General features: G+C 46.5%; 1 protein-coding gene across 1 annotated transcript in view; it reads right to left on the bottom strand.

Moving 5' to 3' along the window:
* LOC122395539 (homeotic protein proboscipedia) overlaps positions 1-15,065 on the bottom strand; it is a 36,288-nt gene extending 21,223 nt beyond the window's left edge. Inside the window, exon 1 of the mRNA XM_043393188.1 lies at positions 14,537-15,065. Within this exon, the coding sequence (XP_043249123.1) occupies positions 14,537-15,065 (529 nt within the window). The remainder of the gene's footprint in view (positions 1-14,536) is intronic.
* Positions 15,066-15,314: the final 249 nt, after the last annotated feature.

Below are 15,314 nucleotides of genomic sequence, written 5' to 3'. Positions count from 1 at the left end.
CTAATTTCGGTCACAGTTCTGCCATTTAGAACCGTGTCGATCGCGTTACGCTACCGTTACCGTGCTCTGTCTTCAATCTGTAACATTTCCAGATCTTTTCTTACGCGTTACTCCACGCTCCGACATTTATCATAATCATTTGTTCTCTAATCGTTGCCGGTCGGGCTCGCGTCGGCCTCGTTTTTCGACTTTGCAAACCGGGAAGTTGGGGCCGTTCAGTTATGTTTAACGGGCCCCTGTGACTGGACAATTATTTCGCCTTTTCTCGCACGATTCTGCAACAATTCGCATACTACGCGTATGGGGCTGCTCGACGAGGACTAATGCGATATTACCGTTCGAAGCGTGCGGTATAGATTTTCTAGCGATCTACCGTCGTCCCCGGTTCGTTCGATGCAACAAAAATATGGATGTTTCATCCCCCGGTGGAACTTTGGGGAAGACACTGTCGTGAAGCATGTGTCCTTCGGGAAGAGAGTGACCTTTCTCGAGGTCCTCCTTATCCAAACTTCGCCCAGACCCCCGAAGAATTCACCGTAATTGCCAGTGCTAATAACGAAATTTCGAAACTTTACCTCCCTCGTTTTTAATCTCGATGTTCGATGTCGCGTGACTTTTTTATCGGCCGGCTGACATTTTCTAAACAGAATGGCTCCGGATTTGGCTGTCGCGACAGACTGAGCCGGGGAGTTGGGAATCTTTCAACGCGCCACCGTTGCGACCGTCGGCTAATTACCCCAGACAGTCCCTCCCTCCCCTGGTCCACCCTCTTCCTCGACTCTCGTGCTCCCTCGAGCGAACCAGCAGCTTCTAGCGTGGCGCGGTTTCCGCGAAAGAAAAGACGCGTAAGAAGGGAACTCCACGGGTCGTAGGTCGTGCGGCTAATGTCCCTTAAAAGTAAAACGCTTAGTTCGCGGTGAGCATTCGTAACCACTCTACCGATTGTTGCTAAATTGATTTTAAACCCGGGGATTCCTGGACACGGTCCACCGAACCAAGGGAAATCCTCGCTTCGAAAACTCGCGAATTCCAACCCCCCTAACTTCCGTAGCTTTTTTATTCCTAAGAGAAACACTGTGTTCCGCGAAATATTTCTCCAAGTTTTTTATCCTTCATCCTTTGAAAACTGCTGTCGTTCCTATCGAGGTTTTGCCGTTGCAGCGAATTGATAAAAAGTCGAATAACCGTTCGGCGGTCGTTGGTCGATTCTTCTTCGAAAATACGGTACTAAGTTGTTCTCTCGAACAGTGTTTTTCGAACTTTTCTTGCCACGCAACTCGGTAGACTCGCCATCCCCTTGTTCTGCTCGATAGGTTATGTTTTAAGGTCGATGCCTCAGAAAATTCACTTGGACTAACCTAACGTAAAGTCACTAGCCTGCGAGAACAAGAAAAATTCGTATCGAACAGTAATTGAATTAAAAAAATGAACAAGGTATCCCGAGGGGGGGCTCTTATCCATTAGCTTCGTGACGTCCGACATAATACTCGTACATAGATATAGATTACAGGAATAATAATATCTCCGCCAGCGAGTTCCCGATTCTGAAAGTCGTTTCTCTCGTGTCGTTTCGAGTTCCAGTCGCGCTCAAAGAAGGGTCCGGAGCCCTTTATCTCCCGTTCAGGGCGAACAAAAGGAGCCTATCGGGCAGGAACCTGTCGCCTCGCGCGGACCGTGTTTCCCTGTGTCAACGTCCTGCCTCCGCCTCCGGGTTGGCGAATCAAAGACCCATCAGAATAGTCCTTTTGAAAGCGTGGCTCTCGAGCGGCGACTGCTCCGGAGGAGAGGGAGGGCTTAGCGCTATGATCGCCGAGTGACTGGCGACTTTTGCATTATGAAGCTAAACCGTTGGCCGCGAAGAAACGCGGGATGCTGCTCCCGTGGAGCCGGAAATTTTTTTATCGTCCTGTGAGGCCCGTCACGGGCAACAGGTTTTGGCTGATCCCCGGGATACGCCAGTTTCTCAATTATCCACCTCGTACGCCCTAAACGAAGACGCTATTGTCCACCCTGCACCGATTAACCGATTTTGGTACAACTCCAAACAGGGCCGCGTCTTTCCAAACGTCGACGATTCTTCCAGAAGTCGCGTCCTCCTCTCCGGAGGAAGCGTTTCGACGTTTTCGTTGGTTTTGTTCGAAACTCTTCGTTCGCGATACTCGCGACGCTGGCAGCGATCCAGTCGCGTGCGAGATCTGCCAAACTGTTGTTCGGGATCGTTCTACTTCGCGTCTGAGAATGTGTCAGGAGGAAATTCCCGGCGAGAGACGTTGCAAAGCGTACATTGTAAATCGTGGCAGAAAAACGTGGGCGTATGCAAACAACAGGACGATTCGTCGCAGTTGGCATCGGAAGTTTCATCGTCGCTACAATGTTGTTTAGTTTTGTTTCGAATATTTCTTTGGCAGTCAACGTGTTCAATTACGCAAGTGTCGTTTTGCGTTTTAACTGCCTGGAATCGACCATTTTTCTATCTTGGACTGTGTTCGTAATACCTTCTTTTCGATAATTGCAGCTTTCTCCGTACTTTCCAATTTACGGGACTATTTCGTGTCTCGAATCCTTACTTTACGCTAGATAGGCTTGCTTTAATGCCGTGATTAAGTACAAATGCACACGTTGCTGTTTTCAGGCTAAATAGCGGCGATCAAAATTAGTTTTCACCGTCATGGAACGTCTCGATGTTCTAGAAACACACGCTTCGAATAAAAAAGACGTTCGAGTGTTCCGATGGTGGAGCATTCGGGTAACGGAAGTACGGGTAAAGTAGGTTCGCAAAAGGAAGACGAGCAAAACCTGAAAATCACATCGCGTCGGACTTGTTTCGTAGATTAGAGTCTCTTTTTCACGCTTGTAAGTGTTATGTGCTCTTGGGTTCTTCGATCATGGCGAATAACGTCGCAGAATAAGCTTTTGAATTTTAGTTAGAAAAAGTTTACTCCTCGTCTTTAAAAAATCCAATTATTCTATGGATAGTACTTTGCACTCTGTGCCCTCTGAAGGAACGTTCAGCAAAGAACTTCGATGTACCCTCTGAGGGAACACAACGATATTATTATTTTAATAATCAATCTGAAAGAGTGCTCTTCGATCCGCTGTTCCCAGATCGATGACGTCGCCCAATAATTAAGACCCGTGGATTTCGAAATCATCCCCCGAACGGTGGCGTAATCGCGCACGGTTTATAGGACATCGTTGCGGGGGTGTCCCTCCGGGTTCGACCCGTCTGTCGTTGCCTGTGTGGCCCCTCGCGATTCGACGTAGTCGTTGCCGGGGTAAAATAATGCATTAGAAATTCAGATGACCGAAAGAGAAGGTCGTCGCGCGATTTATCAAATAAAAGCGGTAGTACAGTCAAATACCCGTCCGTGTCGTCAGTGGAAGCGACAGTTCATTTTTAATATAAAACGAGAGTCGCAAGGACGACGTTCGAGGAGGAATCGAGGAGGGGGTGGAATGGCGTAGCGAGGGCGAACGAAGGAGGAAGAAAGAAGAGTCTCGGGCGTAACGACAAAAAGAACGGAGCTGATATCGCCGCTGATGTTTGCGACGATGCTCCGTCTCCGGAGCCACGGAAACGCGCGGTGAAAAAAGCCCGATTCTCGACAGAGATTGCGATCCAGCGCGGTTCCTCGGGCCGCGAGGCCATTTGCACGATACCGGCTCGCTGCTCGACGCGCGAGGAATTGTTTTTCCTACGGCGTATACTCTCGCGCGCTTCTTTTCGTCGATTTTTGGCCGAAAAGGATCCGCGGCGTTTCGACTCTTTGTCACTTTGACGCTTTCACGTAGCGAGGATATTTGTACGACAAGAAAAATGTACCATCGAGGTCGGCCATTTTTAACGGGATCTCTGGAATCATACCGGCCGATAAACAAACCGGAGAATCTATCGGTGCTATTATTGGATCAAGTTCATTCCGCACGCAAACGATAGCTTATGATAATATTAATGGGGAAATCGTTTCGTTAAAAAAATTGGATTTTTTGTATTCGCGACGCAATTTATTACTCGCATGTAAAAACGATTGCATTGCACGGATTGCAGAAATGATATATAAATATTCGAAGCTGGTTCTCGCGAACAGAAATTGTCGATCAGAGCTAATGTTATACGGTTTATTTATACTCGGCGGGTGAAATTAAACTGAATTATAATGGAGCTTTTTTAGGAGCTAATAAGGGCAACAAACGTGGAGACTTTTTGTAAAACGACTACTTTGTACAATCATCGTTAACAGGACTGTTTGAGCCATAATTGTACAATTTACCGCACGATGGGGCCATATTACATGATAGTATAGTGCTGCTATACGTCTATCATTATAGTAGAATGAATCATTACGTCTATAGAGTGGCTGTCAGTGTAATCGGGCACTTGGCAATGTTTTTCTTCGATATTGAGCAAACAGAGTTCGTCTGGCGATATCTCTGTAACATAGTTATATTTTTAAAACGGTCTGTAATATAAATAAATTCTTCGAAGAACATTTGTGTGCTCGTCAGTCAGGTGTTGAGCTTTTCATGCATCGTGCTCGAGTCGCGTGTAACCACGAGCCCCAAAACTCCACGTGCATTCGTTCATTCACTCTTCATTACTCTTCCCCCGCATCGATACCCAAACGTAAACATCCACTCCCATCCTCTATTGCACCGTTACAAACACGCGTCATTCGCGCCTGCAATCGCTTGATCCGTTCGATCAGTACCATTCACTCGCGCCCACGTCGAGAATTTTCTCTACACACTGTGTATAATGTCAAAAACATCTCCATCAGGACAGTCGTATATTCTTGTTGATTCGAACAACGCAGGCCCCGCTATGGGGATGAAAGCAAAGATGATCTGACGCGTTTGAAACGCGCGAGAATTGAATTAAAATTACCAGAAGTTAGAAAATGACGTTTAATCTGGCAATTAACATTGGCGGACAGATAGCGTTGTTAAGTAGACAATTAATAATTTACTCCTATTGTCGCGTGGACGCGAGTTCCGCGAGTCGCCCGTGCTCATCCATCATAGTTCTCGTTCCCTTTGCTTTTCCCACTGACTCACCGTTTCTCCTGTTTTTTCGCTCGCATTTTCTGTACTACTTCGCGAAACCTGCCAACGGTTAAACGGTTTATAAACAGTCCCAGTCCGGCAATTTATTAGCCGGCGCTCGGAGGGTTGCCCGAACCAGCCCCCGAAACTGCGTTCAGTTCGAGTTTCCCTTCGCGCTTCCTCCAGACTCCTCGAGCATTTCTCTCTTTATTTTATTTTAACGCGTACGACATTATTTTCACTCGCCCTCGGAATGCTACGTGAAATAAAAATGTGTGTCAGCTTATGAAACGTCAGAATCAGGGACGAATCTAGACATGTCCAGGATTCGAAATCACAGACAAGGTATAAGAGTACATTTTACATCAAATTTATTTTTTTGGTCCATTTTTCTAGGGCCGTAGAGCCCTATTAGAATTTGGAAGTGAGACGGAAAATGAAATTACAGAAACATTTCTGGCCGCACATTATATTCTCGGAAAAGATTTTTTTTTCTCGAAACTGCGTAGGATTTCGAGGGTACGTCTATTCACCAAAAATGTTTAGAATTGACCCCCACAAACGAAAAGAATTTTTTCAAAATGATTCGAGACTTTTCAATTTTCAGTGTAACGGACAGTCATGGTCAGACATTATATTTGCAGTAATGAATTTTTTTTTCGAAATTGGGTGGGAATTCGAGGGTATGTCTATCGACCAAAAATGATTGTATTTGACCCCCGTAGCTAAATATAATTTTTTTAGAACGATTTGAAATGTTCTAATTTTGTCGAAAAATGTATCCACTTTTTGAATTTTTTTCTCGAAATAGCGTAGGATTTCGGGGGTACACGTATCGACCAAAAATGATCGTAATTCACCCCCGCGATTGAAAATAATTTTTTCACCATGATTCGAAACTTTTTCAATAAAAATTAGAATTAGAATTGCGCACGATGCATCTGGCTCTGAAACCATGACTCACAGTGATCCTAGAAATCAGGAAAATTGGAGAAATTCCGTGAAAGTGACGTTACAATCGCACAGATTAACGCAATCATAGCAATAAACGGAATGAAAGTATCCGCGGAGTAGAAATTAAAATGAAGTGCCGTTTAATCTGTAAATCTAGCCTCGCGAAGTTATGCACTTCGACGCGGTACGCAGTTTAGTCGTCTTCTATCGCGAGTGAAAATAAGTTGATGGTTAAGAAAGTTCAGTTCCTCTTCATTCTGTCCATTTAAACCATTACAGAAAGTTAAATAAAACAGCGAACCTAACACCTTTATAGAATACAAGTCGGCCATATGGATCCTCCACTTTGACTTTTGTTTCAAAATACGAACTTACTCGTATTCCAAACAATAAACAATGATGTCTACACAATTTATCGGTTCGTTTATGGTCTTCAACGTGTGCGTCGGTCGAACGCATCGCGACTAACGGCATTCTACGAAGCAACTCGCCTAACGGAAGGTTAAAGGCAACGCGGTTTCTTTGTCCTGGGACGGAAACGAGTCGCGGTGTTATTTTCACGCGCAATCTACGCTCTCCCCGAAGAATCTGTACAGCCATTTTCGTTTTACGAGTGACTAGAGTAACCGATGCAAAAACCCTCGAAGTTATTCACCGTCGTCGACTTCTGAGAGTGAAAATATGGCCGCGGTCTTCTTAGCGACGACGCGGACGATGTCGTCGTTCCACGACGGTGCCTTGGAACATTTCCATGAAATTATTATTAAAGCTGGCAATCGTGGCCCGCCTCGCTTTCCCGGCGATTTGCATACGTTCGGAGGAAAAAAGTTCGCCCGATCGCACCGGTCGAAACAATCCCAACGCCCCTTTCGACGTATCGACGACCATAAAATTCCCTCCGTCGAAGTTTCCTCGATAACGGATGCAGCTTCAGAAACGCGGGAATAGAAATTAATTTATTCCATCGTTTATTTCCGGTTAATCTCAACTCCCGTGTCTACGTCCTCCAAAAATGGAGGAACGATTTATTCAATTCGGGGTGATTTTCAACGTGTTTATGCTTTTAATGTATTTAAAAAGTGTCTACCGGACGGATAGTATTGTTATAAAAAATTCATAAAGACTCCCTCTAAATTTACAAGCAACGAATCTGAAAAAATAGCCTCTCCTCGATCTTCCATTTGCTCCATTGGCGAGCATCTGGAAGAATCGACATTACGGATTCCGCGTTATCGCCCCGTATCGCGTTAGAAACGCGCGGTTTTCCTCGTGGCAGGAGCGTGCTGCGTTCAAATAATAAACACGGGCATAACAAATTGATAATCCGGAACCCCATAATCGTACGCATATTTCGGCCCCGGAATCTGTGGCCCGACACTAAAAGAAGTTTCCACGCTCGTTGTTGCGCCAAATGGGCCGCTATAAAAGCGTGGGGTTCCTGCCACCCCTCTTCCTTTCTGATTTCGTGGCTGCCCTCTGCTCCTCGAACCGCAGCTTTCGTGGCTCTGTCGCGCGGATAAAAGTGTCTAGGAAATAAGTTCGCATTTTCACCGATGCTACCAGTTTTCTTCAGTGGCTGAAGTTACGATTGTTACGCGTTCGACCGGGAACGATGAAGATGTTTGGCCGCGAGGGGTCGTCAATTCGACGAAGAATAACACGGTGCTCCGCGAAATTTGAATAATAGTTTCCATCCCCTCCCCAAAACAAACTTTATCGAATACATTTTGAGATTCATAAGTTGGGAAAAAGTAAAATGCTGTCTTTCGTAATAAAGAATGGTAAAAAACTAGTATTTGAAAATGATAATTTTGAGTAAAGTGAAAAACTGAAAGTCGCGTCTGGTGCTCGTTAATTACAGTGCATCAACAATTTTTTAAACGACGTCTCGTCGTCGATGGACTGAATGGCAGTCGATTCGACGGAAGTCGCGATTGTGACACGCTGCTAATCGTGGCTAATTATCGCGATACGTGTCAAGCGATTTATTTAATTGGCACTTTGTATTAATACGTTGCATTTCACGGGGTCACCGGTGAAACGCAATCGCGGTTTCCGGTTTCGCGCCGCCGCGGAACACAATCGGAATTCTCGTGCAACTTTCCGACGACTTTCTAAATTTTTGCAGCTGGAACTGCTCGAATTATTTGTTAACAAAAAGGTAACGCACACGCTGCGAATAATATTTAAATAACAATATTGTAATCGTGATAGGGCGTTTCTTTTTCCCGCGGGATCGAAAGAAATTTTTCGATTCGAGTTTGTTAGTCACGGAGGAACCGACGCGAGGGGCTCACGAGGATTTACGTCAGAGAATTGAACTATCCTTCGGTTTTATGACCGAACGAGTTTCTTAGTATTCGACGTTTTCGACGATTCAGCCACCCACGGGGTCTCGAAATTTAGTGAAAAAGTTTCCACGACAAATACGTAACAGAGCCAGACGGTATACGACGAAATCGATTAATTAGATCCAGTCAGACACGACGTATACTTCTTGGAATAAAATCCCCTCTTTATCGCGTATGCTCCGAAATTCGAACGGTTCTTTCCTCGAGCGTGTACTTTATCCCCCGTTAAATACGTTCCTGGCGATATCGTAGTCTTAAGAGGAGCCCCTCCGTACTTTTTTCCTTTCCTCGTCCTCTCGACGAGCAAACACTGCGGCTTCTGAGGACTTCGTCGGCCGGGATTTCCTAGGAGAGTTATCTCTAATTCGCCGCGGATTTACTTGCCAATGAATCTTTAAATTAGATGCTCCTTTCTCCGCGACCGAGTTCTCTTTCCCGAGGGCGGACTCCTAATCGTTCAATCACCTTTATCACGAGATCGACGGGAGCACTCTGTTTCGTCCGATCTCTTTTTCCTTGTCAGATTCTGTTTCCCCGCAGCCAGGCAACGAAAAGCAATTTTGAAAAACTCGGGGCGAGGTTTGATTCCACGTACTTAATAAAAACACGAAACAATTCCTCGAAAATTGGTGTGTCTACGTATGCCAAGATTCGAATTCCTAAATCTTGAAGTTGCCGCGAGAAAGGAGGCTCCGAATGGGCACGTCTCCTTAAGGATTCGTTGGAGAATTTCAATTAGCAGAGTTTCGACAACCCAGACCCCGGATCCTTCGTTCGTGGCGCGTCATCTTCGAGATCGCGCGACGACCCTCCCGGTGTCCCCGGAAACCGTAACCGTCTGATCGTGCGTCAACGTGCTCGCATTAAATTCCAATCTGTAACGTCAACGTGTTCTCGCCGCGGCGTGTCTCAGGCCTCCAAGAAAGGGGGACAACGTCTGATTAGTTTGATTTGGGAGGGAACCGACGGTTTGTTTGGTAATTCTTGCCGGATAGGGCAAAAAAAGCCGACGAATCCATGAGTGTTTTTCGCGACGGGTTGTTGGAGGCGTCTCATCAGTCACGTCGCCAGCTAGCAAACCGGAGGCGCCAGCCCCCGAAGACTCCTCCAAAACGCCGATGTGTCAATTAATCCCTGCATCCCTTGGGATAGGACTAGGCTAGAGGCCCGGATTATCATCGTCCTCCTTTGCTATCTCTTCGACCCTCCCGACGAGGACGCTTCCTTCTTACGCGGCCATCGCGTGGTTCGTCCCTTTTCCTATTAATATCTTAACCGTACAAGCACTGTTTTCATTGCAATAAAGGGGAGGAAAATGGCCATTTTTATGTAAACATTTTCGAAAGTTACACGATAATCTTCCATTGGTGTGCCGATTTTGAATTCATTAATTATTCGTAATTACGATCTCGCGGAGAGGTGCGATGTAGTCTTCGTACTCTAAAGAACACAGGGAATTTAGAAAGGCAGATGAGTTACTTCGACCGCTCTATCGACGGTACGATAGAGTAAACATCGCTGCACGTTTCACCGTCCATTTCGATGGAATCATCCCCCGAACGTTCCACTCGTAGAATTGCCTAAACGCAACATTTTTATCGTCGTTTTCAGCCTGCTTCCATGGCTCGAATCTGAAAATTGTCCGGTTTGGAGTGGACGGGCGACCGCGGCGGGGGTGTAGACGATAAGGGAGACCGCGTCGGGGTTGAAGGTAAAACGCGGACAGAGAGAGGACCGGAGAGGACTGTGGAGCATCGGTGCCAGCAGGCCGTGTGAGTTATGGCCGTCCCGACGCTCTCTCCCATTGGCCCTGGGCTCAATTTACAGATGATTCCGCGTGTTACCGCCTGGCCAACGGCTGGTTAACCTTCCTGCCAAACACTTAATCTTCCGACGTGTCCCGCGACCGTCCCGGCCGCGACTTTCCAGATAACAGGCCGTGGATACGGACGGTCGTAGGAATGGAAAGAGGCGCTGCTGGCCCCAGTGGCCCATAAACTTGCCCACCCTTTACGATCGTATTGCCACCCACGAGCGGCGTACATGCGACCTTCTGTCGCTGGAGCGTGCCACGGACCTCTCGGCCAGATTTATTGGTCCTCGATGGGCCGACAATAGCCAACAAGTTGCTGGAAAACGATCCCTGCCCTGCTACGCCTCCTACGCACCAGTCGTTCATGCGATTTCCTCGACGACTCAAGGTCGAACACGCGAGTCGGGGTCAAAGGTTACGAGCTACGATTAAATCGAGCACGATGCACCCTGCGCTGAAAACGATTTGACAAGCCATTCGACAAGCTTTTACCAACCGACGAGAGCACGTTGCTCGAATTCTACCAACAATCTATGAAACGCCAATTACATAACGAATTGCAGTCGATGCACGGATCGTGAGTTCGGTGAGCAGCGTTACGCGAAGATCGTAACTTCGATCGACCTCGAGAAGATTTATCCGTGCTTTGTAAGAATGACGTATTTCATTGTGCCGAACGTATCTATACAATCACTCCGGCTACCTTGAAGGCAGATTAAGCAGAATATGAGGAAGAATGGTGCAATATTCTCTAAGAAAAGATACGGTGAATAATTCTACGTGGCTGCGCGGAGGATTTTGAATCCTGGAGATCGTACATCATAACGATTTAACAAAGTGAAAAAATATACAGAGGGATCAATTAACGATCCTCCGTGTTGCTATGATCTCCGTGCATCGCTACGCTAAATGAACAGCATTCTTTCGTAGTTAATGGATTGCCTACTAAACTAATTATACGAGAGATTTCCCGAGGATTGCCCCGGAGATTGTCATATCTCATTCAAATGTCAAACGTACCCCGAACCGATAAATTTCTTCATCGAACGGTATATGATCTGATAGATGAACATCTTCTGGAGATTAGAAATTTCTAAGTAAAATTTACGCGTTGGCCGCAGATGCCGCGAGTCCCGACGAATTGATAAACTTTTTAGTATATTCGAATCGTTCGCAGAGGTGGTCCATCATTTCAAGGAAGCAATAATTCATACGATCGTTGACGGTCTTTGATTATCACTTCTTACAGCGAAATCGCCGAACGGGTTGAACCCATCTAGCAAATAAATCAAAATAAACTGTACGTCACGCATTATGTCATTAATGTTATTTGATTAGTACCCCGATGCGGTTACTTTCGATGCACAATTTGGTACCGGCGGCAAAGATGTTGGGATTAATGAAGTGTCACTTTATTAATGCACGTAACGTTGTTTGATCAGCACTCCGCGTTATTATATACGATCCACACAACGTTGATACTACGCTCTGAATATCAGAACCGCGCTAGATGTATCAAATTACCCTGGTCATTTAATTAGTAGTCAACGGTTGCGTTCACTTCGCGGCGTAAAACATTACGAGACGGTTGCCCTGCACTTTTGACGAATGCATCGCGCAATTTGATTAATTACCGGAGTCATGTAACGACACCGAGTCAATAATTATAGTCTATATTATCAATGCTTAGGCGTAACGCGATACCGGCGTTGCCTACTGCGCTTCCGGTTACGCAACGGCCTCTGCAGGAAATTGCACTGGCCACCGAAAGGCGCAGAAATATTGCCCCGCGTTCAACTTCTCAGGGAGTGGTGATTTCCACTGCTCGATAATATTGAACAAAAATTATTATGTCTGGCGAAGACAGGATCCTGGGCTCGTTTGCCATTTCATTTGGCCGGTTCATTGGTTGGAAACAAATTAAAACATCCAGACAACAATTATCTGTTATTGCATTTAGATAATTTAACCCTTGAGTAGATTATTGGGGGCCCTCCACAATTTTAAACTAGTACTCATCAGTTCATTGCTTTTTAAATGCTTTGAAGGGAAGTTCGTTTGGTAAAAATCAACGTTAAGTAAAATAATTCATTTGAGATCGAGAGTCCACTTAAGGGTTGTTTGTTGCCATGTTTGGCTTAGAATCTCGATCACAAGAGTTTGTCTGAACGTTATTATATTAACGTAATTTAACCCTTAAGTAGATTAATGGGGACCTCCACAATTTTAAACTAGTACTCATCAGTTCATTGCTTTTTAAATGCTTTGAAGGAAAGTTCGTTTGGTAAAAATCAACGTTAAGTAAAATAATTTATTTGAGATCGAGAGTCCACTTAAGGGTTGTTTGTTGCCATGTTTGGCTTAGAATCTCGATCACAAGAGTTTGTCTGAACGTTATTATATTAACGTAATTTAACCCTTAAGTAGATTAATGGGGACCTCCACAAGTTTAAACTAGTATTCATCAGTTCATTGCTTTTTAAATGCTTCAGAGGAAGAAAAGGTAAAATAATTCATTTGAGATCGAGAGTCCACTTAAGGGTTGTTTGTTGCCATGTTTGGCTTAGAATCTCGATCACAAGAGTTTGTCTGAACGTTATTATGTTAACGTAATTTAACCCTTAAGTAGATTAATGGGGACCTTCACAAGTTTAAACTAGTATTCATCAGTTCATTGCTTTTTAAATGCTTCAAAGGAAGAAAAGGTAAAATAATTCATTTGAGATCGAGAGTCCACTTAAGGGTTGTTTGTTGCCATGTTTGGCTTAGAATCTCGATCGCAAGAATTAGTCTGAACATTATTATGTTAACGTAGCTCCCAGAGAGGCTCTTTTTGAATTAGTAGCCGCCTCGCGACGATTTGGGGGCAGGTTCGGTCCAGGCGAGCTCGAGGGGTGGAACGAGGAAAACGTGGTCAATTAACGGCGTCGCGTAGGAGTCGAGGCGTCTGTTTATAGCATTAGCTGTCCCAGAAGCTAGGAAGGTATCGGCTATCCCGAGGACACATTGTGGCTCGCCACGGGGTTGCCGATGTCCGTCGGCTAATGACAGTCCCCAGCCACTCCTTTTCCTCCGCAGTGCCCGGGACCCGCGTCATCTGGAGTTCATCACGTGCGAAAAACCACGCGTTTCCCAAAGCATTCGTAAACATTTCGCCGGGCAAATTATGATGTATCGTTCGCCGTCGAACGAGGAGGCTTCGACCGCCGTTGAAACGCGGGACAATCGATAGACCGATGGCCAACACATGCGGGCCCTCACGGAACCCTTTCAATGAGGATGAATTATTGTCTTCCGGGGGATGAATCGGCCGGTGCCTCGCGTTTCCCCTTTCTCGGTCACGGGGAATCCGTAGTCCCGTCGTCTTCGCCCGTGACCAGAAAACCATCGGGCGATTCGTTCTGCCACGGGGGTTTCGATTAGGCTCCTGGAAACGTCTGTGGGTCGTGTTTGATTTTGGTCATTAGGACGCGGCCGTCGTTCGCGGTAGCTGCCCCGTTTAATGATTCCATTCTCCGGTGTACTCGCACAATGTACGTTTCTTCGCGGCTGATCGGCTTTTTATTGAGATTGATCGCTTCGCTGGATCGCCAAGACGAGTCTATTAACAAATCCGAAAACGACGACGAGGTTTTGTTTACGCTGACCAGCGATGCTTTTTAACGCGGGGCTGCTCGAATAGAATAAAATAATAATAAGGGTAGATCAAATTTATTCTTCCATCGACTTCGTCGGATTATATGCCAGTTGTTTAGTCCTGAACCTACTAGGATGTGACTTTACTCCTGGAGGAAGCCTTGACTTCGAGGATAATTGTCATTGTTCGACCTGGTGTACAACTACGTCATAATTTATTTACTAACATTTTCGATTTTTCGTGGCAAGGGTGGTACAGGGAACGAAAGCACCCTTAGGTGTAACTTTTTCTATCATTGCCAGTTCAATTATAGAGTGTAAAATCGCGTCGCGTCGGTTCAGTGTCTTGGCACCGAAATGGCTGATCAAAGCAGGGAACGCTCTACTGCAACGCTGGGAGCGAACAACGTCTTACAGCGTCCGAATAATCGTGGTACGACTGGGTTGTAAATGATTTTGCATGGGGAAACAAGTAAAAAACAACTGTTCTTTGATCACAGTTGCCTCGTCCATCGAATTTTTTCCGCTGCTTCATACTGGAGACTCTCAGAGTCCTTAATACTACTTCTCTCTTGTCTATATTGACAGTATATCGGTGTACAGCTTCTCTAACCAAAGTCAACTAACTCGAGTATGAATTGATGCAATACTAAAGCTGAAAACGTGTACCTAATCCCGCTGGATCCCTAAATCCCATTATTCTGAATCTCGAAACTGGGGGATGGGACTTTGCTCTTACCTTGCTGGTTGCTCTTTCGCGTGGTCTTCTTCTCCTTCATCCAGGGGTACTCGGGCACGTTGACGGACGGATCGGCGACCCCGTGAGGGTCCATCATCGCGTGGTAGCCGGGATGATGGGAGCCCGGGCTGATGGATCCCCCGGTTCCCGGGGAATGCTGAAGGCTACCGTCGCCGGCCAGCTGAGGCAACGCGGTCATAAATTCGGCCATGGAGGGCTGGCTGTTGATGAACCCGGTCTCCGCGGTGCCGCATGACGGGTCCATGGCTGGATGATGGGTCCCGTGCGGGGGCAGCCCGGCCGGGGCACCTGCCCCCGCGGCCACCGTGGCCAGCCAGAAGCCACCCCCTCCGTCGTTCGCCAGGACGGGTGTCGTCGGCCTCGTCTTCAGGCTCGCGAGCTCCTTATCCGCGTGGACCAACGCCTCCAGGTGGCCCCCGGGTTGCTGCACGTTGCCCGAGCTTCCCAGCTGCGCGGATTCCTCCGGATCTTCTCGCTGGCGCTCCAAGGGTTGTTGCTTGTCGCGCATGGAACGAGATGGTGGCTCGTTTCCGTTGAATCGCGCGGATTCGATAGAACGGAGGTCGTTCCTCTTTCACACGGGGGGGACGAACGAGTATATTGCTCCTCTTGCTACGTTACGCGACAGAGTCCAGGAAACACGCGAACACGGTTACACCTCGGGCATTCCAACCCCCGTTCCCTGCACTTTAGTGTTGCATCTACACACGGGTCACTATCGCAGTCACCCGGTTCACCACATTCACCGCGTCATCTC

This window comes from Colletes gigas, unplaced genomic scaffold (genome assembly GCF_013123115.1).
Source record: "Colletes gigas isolate AHSC1104 unplaced genomic scaffold, ASM1312311v1 Colletes_gigas_Sc00006, whole genome shotgun sequence".
Lineage (NCBI taxonomy): Eukaryota > Metazoa > Arthropoda > Insecta > Hymenoptera > Colletidae > Colletes > Colletes gigas.
This window is presented reverse-complemented; position numbering and strand designations above follow the sequence as displayed.